The following is an 11,491-nucleotide window of genomic DNA, read 5'->3' as shown; positions in this document are numbered from 1 at the left end:
AACATCACTTGACAACTGATGGTGGTGTGTTTACGTCCCCGTAACTTAACGCTTCAGCAAAAGAGACTGATAGAATAAGTACTAGGCTTACAAAGAATAAGTCCCGGGGTCGATTTACTCGACTAAAGGCAGTGCTCCAGCATGGCCACAGTCAAATGACTGAAACAAGTAAAGAGAGAGAGTAGGGAAGATGTTGTATAGTGAAACTGTACACCCTCCCAGTAAAAAGTGGTAATGACTGAAACAAGTAAAGAGAGAGAGTAGGGAAGATGTTGTATAGTGAAACTGTACACCCTCCCAGTAAAAAGTGGTAGTAGCCAGCCATTATAAATAAACCAGTAGCCAGTCGACAGGAGAAGATCAGGAAAGTCGGGAGTACATGTAGACTGTGTTGATAGTCATGTCTGTGCCGATACAGTAATTATACTGTGATACTGAGTGGGCGTTATAACGATCCGATCCAACCGTTTGAGGATAACAACACTGTATGACTGGGGGTCATACAGTGCCAGATAGAACCATTCTATCAATGACTCTGGAATATAATAATATCTGTCAGAGTTACAACTGTCATCAAAAGACAGATACAACAGTGACAAAAAAATGCTTTACAACACTAAATAACATGTATCTAATCAGACAGAATGAAAAGAATGAGCAACTCAGAGAATTTTGCATCAAATACTATTATACCTTCCAAAATAGAGCTAAAAAATTTCTGAAATATATCAGCCAAAAAGTACAGAAGCCTCCTACAACAAACGAGAGAGGGGGATAGGAAGAGTGACAGGGGAGGGCAGGTATGTAATATTCACACTTGTTCACTGATAAGGAGGGCTCTGTTATAATAAGTATGTAAGCAAGATCACTGTAATGGGTCATTTACCAAACCCCACCCTTTCTATTTCACATTTTGTAAAAAAAATTTTTTTTTTAAGGAATAACACAGACATTGGAGGGAGAGGAGGGGTAGTTATTTCAGCTTCCCTTTTCAACAAGAGATTGGTGACAAGAAACAGCTGGATAGAGAATCAATTTCTCTCTCTCTTTCACACACATGCACTCACACACTCTCTCTCTCTTTCACACACACATACATGCACTGACACACCTGCACTCTATTCCTCACCATCTCTCTCTTTCACATACACTCATTCTGTCTATTTATTTCCTGTTGGCAATAAGAAGACTATTGCCTGTAATCTCTAATATTCTAAGTAGAAGGATAACTTACTGAAGAGAGATGGGAAGGGGTGCAAAGAGGAGTCCTTTCCTTATGGCTGGGGCAAGAGAGCAAGGGATTACTGTAAGGCAGTGTGAGGGATGTTCATATAATCAGCCTCTCTCATACTGTGAAGGAGTGAGGGAGGGGCAGAGAAGGCTAAGAAGAAATTCCTTTAAATGTCAGATAACAACAGGGAAGGTGTTCATACTTACTGTTGGTAAAGATACTAATAACTAATAAAAGAATAGGAAAATAAGGGTTCTCAGATAATTTGATAAGGGGGTTCAAATTGCTCCCAATTGGAGGGAAGGAGGGAGTTAAAAAATAGGACGGTGACTTTTTCTTTCAATGTTAAGAGACTAAGGCTGGTAGTAGACACCTACCCCTACACACAGAAAAAGAAATTAAGAAATTCATGCCCACCCATGCCCAACTGAACAAGCACCACCTTAACTCCTCCAATGCCCTCCCTGCCACCTTTTAAAGTCATCATCCACACTGACATGACAACACCTACACTTTCTTGCAACTAGGTTATCTCAGTGAGTTACCCCATCTTTCTATCATTATCATCTCTCCACAGGATGTGTAATGGCTGAGCCTGTAATATTATTAAGGGTTTGATATGTTTTCCATCAAAGTTACAGCAAAGGAGGAAAAAAGAAAAAGAAAAGAACTAAAACACACACACGCACATCTAAAATATTACATCTTTTCAAACTGGCCCACAAACAGACAGAGAAAATTAAATTTGAACAAAATTCCTGTGTTGCACATTAAATGAATAAACAAATGAATTAACTTTAAAGAAACTACAATGACTTTTTTTCTCTTTTTTTTTTAAGGAATGGCTGTGTAAGAAGCTTGCTTCCAAGTCCCACTGCATAGCACCTTGGGCAGGTGTCTCCTGCTATAGCCTCAGGCTGACCAAAGCCTTGAGTAGATGGGGTAGATGGAAATTGTCCCCACTCTCACTGCTTGACAATCAGTGTTGGCTTGTGTACGTGTGTACACGTCTCCATAACCTAATGGTTCAGCAAATGAACCGATAGAATAAGTGCCAGGATTAAAGGGAAAATAAAAACATTTGACTAAAAATTCTTCAAGGCAGTGCCCCAGCATGGCCACAGTGTAATGACTGAAACAAGTAAAAGTAAAAAAGAAAAGATATATATGCTTATATGTGTATATGCATATCTATTTGTATTTACACACATTTGTATGCACATGTGTATGTGTGTTTACACAGGTTTTATGTAAGTATATGTGTGCGTGTGTATGTTTGCGTATGTGTTATTTAGAAATGTAAGATAAACTTACAGAGTATGTAATTTTTTTTATTTTATACATCCTTTCATACTTGCTTCAAGTCCTTCCCTCCACTCTTTTCTCTTGTCTATGTTCTCCTACACTGAATTCCTCTCCATCTCCATCAATACCCTTTATCACCTAACTTTCCCTACCTCAATGACACAGAATACACACACTTTTCTGTTTTAATTCTGTTTACATTTGTAGAACCTTAGAAATAGGAAAATCTCTCCCGAAAAAGATAAAATTTCCTTCTACTATTATTTACATTGATTCATGAAATTAAATTCTTGGATGATTATTCTGTGATTCATTTCAACTGTGGATATAAATAATAAAAAGAAAAGGAACGTGCTTATATTTCTCACTGATAAAGAATGGAATGAATATTCATGAAGATGATAGATTCAAAGAATTGTCAGGTCACTCAGAATAAAGAGCTCAAAGCAAGAAGTCTGAGAATCAAAATATCTAATCAATAACCATGAGTCAGAAAAAAATATTCTGTTTCACCCAAGGGTGTGGTTTAGTTGTTTAAACAGGGAAGTAGGAATATTTGACACTTTTCCATGACACACAGAACATTTTGTATGGGTTGAAAGTAGTTTTGGGGTAACTTAACAAACCAACAAAACTAAGGAAAATAACATTGAATGGGAAGTGAAAGGGTCTTTTTAAACAAAACTCACACAGATTTTTGTCAAGTTAATTAAAATAAATTGTTTCAAAAGGTAATTATAACCTGTAACACCTGATGAAAGAGGAAAAAAAGAAGCACCAAATTCCAAATATTGTTGGAAATGAGCCATGAATAAAGATTGTGTACTTGCCAGGCAAGTAATTTGATCTGAAACCATGTGTTGAAACTAAGAGATGCAGTGAAATCCTGTCAGTACTCAGGTTGCAGTTGGTGTGACAAAAATTTTGACACCAAATAATAAATGCTGAAGTGAAGTTTAACAGTCTTTGTGTGTTTTTGAATGACTAATAATGTGTCTTCCACACTATGATCCTTTTAACTATGAATAAAGTTTATTTCGTATTAGTTGGCGATATCAAATGCTTACAAGTTTATGAAGATATATGACTTTCTAAAATTATAGATTAGCATTTAATGTTTCTTATATTTAACCTGTTTAGGTCATATAGATTATGAAATATCTTTAGTCTATAATTAAAATCTATTTTGACTGCTGATTCCACTTTCAATGGAATAGTAAATTGTAAAATGTAGTGAAAATTAATTTAGTAAATACAAAGAAATACTGGATTTGAACTCAAATTGTAAAGACCTAGAAGAGCATTAAACAAAATACCTTGCATTTTGTCAGACACCCCTTAGCATTCAGATTACTCTGTGAAAGTAACGCTTATTTATTCTTACAGTTTTGAGTTAATCATACAATATCTTGTAACTGAGATTTTGATGATGTGACTGTTTATTTTCAGAATGATCTTGTAGAGTAGATGTGAGAGACTAGATCTGGCCAGTTTGAACCTGAAACAGGCAGAACATTTTGGCCGGATATGGCCAGTTTAAATGCTAAAGGGCTTATGATTTTAATAATACAGTGTAAGATCATTGATTTAACAATACCATATGATAGTAGAATGGATATCAAAGAAATTGAGTAATGTCAGGATCTAGATGAAGAGATTGTGGAAGACAAAGGTAATAATTATTTCTGTGGTAATTGGTGCACTAAGCACAACACCCAAACTGCTACCTAAGAGGCTGAAGGATACTACAATTGAAACGGATTGTTGACATGCAAGAATCCTAAGAAAGATTCTTGAGATTTGAGGAAACTTGTCACCAAACACCAGGATAATTAAATTAACGAAAATGAAAAATGGGTAATAGGTGTATATGGCATATATGCCCATTACCCATTTTTCATCTTTGATTTCATTGCTTGTTTACATCAGGTGGCTTAGATACAAAATGTCATAATGAAAATCAGTGCTGGCTATAATTTCTATAGAAAATCTGTAGAGATGACATTAACAAGTGATGTAAAGAGAACTGCTAACACAGTTGAACACAGTATTGACTTATAAAAACGATTCATACACTTTTTAGTATACTATGGTTGAATAACGAAATACCACGTACCTACAAGTCATTAATAATTAAATTAGCATTCAGTAGCTGGTAGGGTCATTAACACTCTGGCAAAATGCTTAGTGGCATTTTGTCCTTCTTTACCTTCTGAGTTCAACTTCCACCAAGATCGACTTTGCCTTTCATCCTTTCTGAGTCGATAAAATAAGTACCAATTCTTACCAAGTAAGTCGATGTATCTAACTCATCCCTGCCCCAAAACTGCTGACCTTGTGCTAAATTTTGAAACCATTATCATTATCATTATTATTATTATTATTATTATTATTTCTGATATAGACACAAATATATTGAAACTCAAAACAGAGGGATGCAACTAAATAAGCACAATTTTATCTACCTCTCTACTAATTTTCTAAATCGTAACCCCACTTATAATAATAATTCTTTCTCATTTCTGCACAAGGTCAGCAATTTTAGGAGACAGTAGTCAATTACATTGGCCCCAGTGCTCAACTGGCACTTCACCTTTCGTTCTTTTAGGATTGATAAAAATCAATCCCAAAAATATGAAAAGCAAAGTTGACTTAAGTGGAATTTGAACTCAGAATATAAAAGAGGCAGAAGAAATGTCACTCAGCATTTTCATCTGATGTGCTAATGTTTCTGCAAATTTTGGCACAAGGCTAGCATTTTTTTTTTTTTTTTTTTTTGTAAGCAGAAGGAGTTAGTCAATTATATAGATCCCAAAAGAATGAAAAGCAAAATTGATCTCAGCAAGATTTTGAATAGAGAATGTGAAGAGCTAGAAAAAAATGCTTCTAAAAATTTTGTATGATGAGCTAATGATTCTGCCAGCTTGACACCTTAATTAATAATAATCCTTTCTATTATAGGCACAAGGCTTGAAATTTGGGGGAGGAGGCTAGTCAATTACATTGACCCCAGTATTCCACTGGTACTTATTTTTTCAATCCCGAAAGGATGAAAGGTAGAATTTGAAATCAGACTTAAAGATGGGACAAAATGCTGTTAAGCATTCTGCCTGGCATGCAAACAATTCTTCCAGCTTGCTACCTTATTGATAATAATAATAATAATAATAATAATAATAATAATACTGATGATTCTCATTTTTGCTCAAGACCAGCAGCTTTTGAGGGGAGGAGCAAGTCAGTTACATCAATAACACCCCTCCCTCTGTGCTCAACAGGTACTTATTTTTCAACCCCAAATGGATGGAAAGCAAAATTGATCTCGACAGTATTTGAACTCAAAACTGCCATGGTTGACTTTACTTTTCACCTGTTTGGGGTTGACAAAATATAAATACCAGTCAAGTACTGGGGTCATTGTAATCAACTTGCCCCCTTCCTTCTAAATCGCTGGCCTTGAGCCAAAATTAGAAAGAATTATTATATAGTATAGAAGTTGTGAGATTGACAGAATCATTAGAGTGTTGAATAAAAAGAAGTTTTTATATGCCACCAGGGCAATTGATAAGGGTAGAGTGCAAAGACAAATTACAAAATAGTGGGAAGTTCACACAGAATTGGTCATGAAAAAAGAAAAGGAATAAAGAGAAATACCTACCTCGTGATCCTTCAATGAGCTTCTTCCTAGCAGGGGCTGAAAAAGGGTCTCCCCGCAGCATATCCGAAGCCTGGAGGAGCAGAATAGAAGCATCTTCGACACGGCTGAGTGCTGGTGGCATATCTTGTTTGAGAATCTGGTCTTCACTGTTGTTAATGGTATCATAACCAACCTGCAGACAATTGTAACATCCAATTTAATTACGTTTAATGTGGTTCAGAAGCATGATAAAACATGATTGAATCACACACACACATACTCATATGCAGGGACACATACATACAGAAAAATGTGAACACAAATACGCAAAAATGTTTATCCTCTCTTCTATAATGCCTGTCTTTGTTAAATCATTGCCAAAACATTATCTTCATGTAATATACAAAAGTGGTTGCAGCGTGATAGTATATCAACAAAGTTTAAGAGCTATGAAGAGAAGTTCAAATTCTGTAACTCTCCTATTCTTTTCCATTAATTGAAAATTACTTCTGATCATCATTGAAGTATAATTATGAATGTCTACAAAGCAACAAATGTCGTACTTATACAGTGGTAGGATGTCATGACATTCATATCATCATCATCATCATTTAGCATCCATATTCTTTGCTGGCATGGGTTGGACGATTTAACAGGATCCGACAGGTCAGAGGACCATGTCAAGTTCCAATGTCTGTTTTGGCCAAGTTTCCACAGTTGGATGCCCTTCCTAACGGTAATATTTAATAGAGTGTACTGGGTGCTTTTTTGTATAACCAGCACTAGTGAGGTTGCCAAACAGCTTGCAAGACCAAACGCCTTGACTGAGAGAGGATGAAGTAAGTATAGGGGGAGGTGACTTCATACCAGGTATTGAAAGGCAAGAGTATGAGAGAAATAGGAACAGGTGTGTTGCTCTAGAGGAGATGCATAGCTACCCCAGCTAGAAAAGGAAAGATGGTGGTGATGAGGTGGCAGGACATACCCCCATGGTAGAAGAGGCTGAATGTGAGGGGGATGGGGACAAAAGATACCTTCTCCAAAAAGCATTGACAGTTTAAACAGAACAACAGTTTAACCATTTTAATACCAATCCACCTGAGTCGAGTCTGCCTCAGGTTCTATGATACAAACTTGCTATTATAAAGGATCTAAATTAAAGACTTTCATCAAAATTTCATGCTAATTTATGCTCTAAATGCCAGCTTAATAATGACAGCTGTTTTACTAAATTTCTCATTATTTTCAAAACTAATAAAAACAAAGGCAGTGTATTTCAACACAAATATGTTAACAGAAGGGTTAAACAAGTAAGAACAGAATAGATAACTTGTTTCCTCTACCAAGAACACATAGCCGTATCAGGTTCTCCATCACAACAATTCAACAACAAAGCTGATTTATAAAACCATTGATATAAATTCAAAATTTACCATCAATTATATGCCACTGCTGCCATCATTTTATATACCATCATGTCTTTTCCATTTCCAACATATAATTTCTTCAACCAGAATGTAAGTTCAAAATCCTTGTTTTGTTGTCATTATTTTAGCAGTATACTTACTTTTCCAATTCAAATTTCAACTATGTCATTTGGAAATGTTATTTACCATATAAACTTGTACTAAACATTCATCCTTATATTGTTCTTTCTATTACGGTAGTTACATTGTTGCATGCTAGTATAGAGGAAAATGTCTACAAGCTCTTTATTTTACCCCAAAAATTGTACAGGCACATTATCAATAGTAAATAAAAAGAAATTGGTTTCTCCTTGCCTAATTGTTTCTCTGATTAACACATACAGCTTTTATATAAACCAACCTAATTTTGGTATTTTACTTTTAAGGTTTAAAGTGAAATACTTTACTTTTAAATACATAGAGTCATATCAACAACAACAAAAACCTAGACTAAACATCATAACTTTGCAGTTAAAATATTTTCACTTCATTTATATATTAAGTATACACATGGTTGTGTGGTTAAGAAGTTTGTTTTATGTGGCACTTAGCCCAAATGGTTCCTTTTATAATCTCAGTATGACCAATGTCTTGAGGGTGAAATTGGATAGATGGAGACTATACAGAAGCCTAGTTAGTGTGTGAGTGTGGTTGTGTCTTATTGTGTTTATGCATTCATGTGTTTTATTCATATGTCTTTCCATTGAAGATACTTAGATAGCAATGTTGTCTGTATCATGCGTAAGCAAAAGTTCTAGTAGCTCAGTGGTTCAACAAATGAAGATGAGGAGTAAAGTACCTTACGTGCAAACATGAGTTGGCAACAGGAATGGTATCCAAACACTGAACACTGATCAGCATGTCTCAGCCAACCCATACCGTATCAAAATAGCAGATGTAAAAACAATGATGATGATGAATCAATTCCAGCAGATATTACAGGATCTTTTTTTACCATATCTTTAGAAGTATTTTTCCCCCCTTAATTTTGAAAGAATAATTATCTTTTATGCTATTAAAGATAATCCAACCGCAACAACAGTCAGTTCACACTGAAAGCAAAGTTACTCAGAAACTAATAAAACAGTTTAATGTACAAATAAATATGAAACTTTAGTGAGTTAAAATACATCACTGTCAACTAAATACATAAATATGTTAAGTAGATAAAGCTGGCTGATTATTCATGTTACCCTTATATTGTTAATTTTTTTGTTGTTTTTTTTTTTTTTAAAGACTCACAAATATTCACATTAAAGAAAGATTCAGCCCAATATTATTTTGTGAAATTCTGTGTAAAAGAATTTCCAATCCTATTCAGTAACAGAAAGAACTAGTTGTCATATTCTGAGATATTTGATATGCCATTATTAATGAATGAATAAAAGCAATGTGTGAAAGAAACAGCTGTTTATTACAAAAAGAAAGAAAAAAAAAAAGAAAAATGTAACAATGCTAGACCAAGCTGCATTTTTGGCAAGTAATAACTGATCCACACTCTATAAATATTTTGATATTTCTATTCAGAATTACAAATAAAGGATAGTAAAGTAAATTATAATTTTGACGTTAGTTTTCAATTCTGTGCCCACGCTCATAAATCCTCTTTACATTTTCCCCTTCCATGATCATTACTGATAAGTGACCCCTTCATTTTAATAAATAAATAACTAAATAAATAAATAATGCTCCAAACTTATTAGAGTCATTTAATGCTCTTAAATCTATTGATAATACAAATAGATGTTAGCTTTATCAGATTGCATGTTTTTTTGTTATAATATCAAACTATGTTTTATAATATCAAACACTTATGTTTTTTTTGTTATAATATCAAACTATATATCATTTTTTTTTTTCAGATACCAATATTACATGACCATGTAATATAGATAAGCTATAACATGTGTGAATTCATACATCATTACAACAATCACTGCATAAAGTTCTATAGTGAGAAGCTTAGTTACAGATGAGAGGTAAGTGTGCTGCGTGGGTTGAGGCCAGAATGGCATAGTTTAAACAAATACGAGGCAGAAGCCAGCCATAGAAATTCCTCATAGAATGGTGGAGGAAGACAGAGTTTGACAATGGGCCAGTGTTAGAAAAATATTGCATGTGGCCTTGCTTATCAAGTCGTTTTCCACCCTTACTTACCCTATATTATTTGCAGAGTTCATCCTGAAAAGATGGCTTCTATGTTATGCCTGTCATCAAGATATTTGATTTCACTTTCTGCATCTAACCCATACCAGTGTGGAAAACAGCCATTAAATGATGATAATAATGACCCAACAACCATCACACACAAATTTACTGACAGTCCACAACAACTGACCCACTGCTAATATATATGCCTTCTTCCAACAGCACATCAACAGTATTTGTTCATATGAACTTTGTTGACTGTCAATCCAGCTTCATCAAAACTTAGTTTCTACATGCCTCTGACATTACTCCCTAAAAGAGTTTGAATGACAATCATATAACTCTCACCTAGGCATCCCAACTTCCCTAAGAACACCACTTCTCGAATCCATGATAAGTAAATAAATAAATAAATAAATAAATATGCAATGATGTCAAAGAGAAGGCTAGTGGAAATAGCAAAAATGTTAAACACAAAACTTAGAAGTTTGCCTCTACAGAATATAGTACACCAACAACTTCTGCTGACTGTGTAACTGTCTAATGTTATTTAGAATTCAATGACAATATTGGCAATAAACTTTGATTACCTAATTAATTATTTGCAGTCCCAACAGATAACTTTAGAAACTCGTCAATGAATAAGCCAACATTTTCAGATCTAGTCTTTCTCATTCGCAAAATGAGCCCCACTTAATTTTCCTCAGATTGCTTTCAATTTTAGTGTATCGACGCAACACTGAATTTTGATTACAACCAATGAATTACTTTATCTTGTAAATTTGATGTTATTTGAAATTAAAGCTGGGAAATTTGGGTAATTTTAGATACTCAACAGACAGCGTGGCATTAGCAGCTCGTTACAATGACAACTGCACAGTGTGTTCACATTTCAACAGCTTAACTGAAATTTAGCACACATAACAGGAACTGAGAGGGATATCGTGGAACAAAGAAACTGTGGGTGATACAGATAATTTGACATTATTTTTGAATTCTGCATGCAAAAGCATATAAGATACAAGTATTCTTTTCCTTGGGACAAATTCTTTATTGACCAGTGTTATCCTTATCGTAGTTTACAAATCCAAGCAAGAAAACATTACTCAACTTTGGAGTTTCGGAGACAGATGCCCCATTTTCACACACACACACACATATGCACTTATATATTAACGATGTACATAGATACATGGCAGGTATACATAATACTAAAGTACGCATAAAGTAAATACATGCAGACAAATATATTCTTTTCTGCTCTAGGCACAAGGCCCAAAATTTTGGTGGAGGGGGCTAGTCGATTAGATCGACCCCAGTACGCAACTAGTATATAATTTATTGACCCTGAAAGGATGAAAGGCAAAGTCAACCTCGGTGGAATTTGAACTCAGAACATATACCGCTAAGCATTTCACCCAGTGTGCTAACATTTCTGCCAGCTCACTGCCATGCAGACAAATATATTAACATTACAAATTTTAGAAAATGATAAAAACATACAATCAATGAAGAGACAAAAGAAACATGTATTTTGAATCCACTTTTCAATTTAAGGTTTTCTTTGATTTTTTAAAAATAGGATGAATCTATATTGAATTCATTTGTTTTGTTTATTTTGTTCATTGCATACCTAAGACCGTTATTTGAAACGACCAATGAAACAGATCCATGTTTTTTAATTTATATTAGTTTTGATTGCAT

General features: G+C 34.5%; 1 protein-coding gene across 2 annotated transcripts in view; it reads right to left on the bottom strand.

Moving 5' to 3' along the window:
* LOC128248379 (vinculin-like) overlaps nucleotides 1-11,491 on the bottom strand; it is a 149,095-nt gene that overhangs the window by 19,895 nt on the left and 117,709 nt on the right. Inside the window, exons 1-2 of one of the 2 annotated variants that reach the window (XM_052969645.1) lie at nucleotides 8,444-8,701; nucleotides 6,195-6,366 (exon numbers count right to left, since the gene is read on the bottom strand). In XM_052969645.1, the coding sequence (XP_052825605.1) occupies nucleotides 6,195-6,366; nucleotides 8,444-8,500 (229 nt within the window). In that variant the 5' untranslated portion in view covers nucleotides 8,501-8,701. Of the gene's footprint in view, nucleotides 1-6,194; nucleotides 6,367-8,443; nucleotides 8,702-11,491 lie in introns of those variants that run through there. The other variant, XM_052969644.1, reaches the window with a different exon arrangement.

Source organism: Octopus bimaculoides, chromosome 7 (genome assembly GCF_001194135.2).
Source record: "Octopus bimaculoides isolate UCB-OBI-ISO-001 chromosome 7, ASM119413v2, whole genome shotgun sequence".
In the NCBI taxonomy this organism is placed as follows: Eukaryota; Metazoa; Mollusca; class Cephalopoda; order Octopoda; family Octopodidae; genus Octopus; species Octopus bimaculoides.
This window is presented reverse-complemented; position numbering and strand designations above follow the sequence as displayed.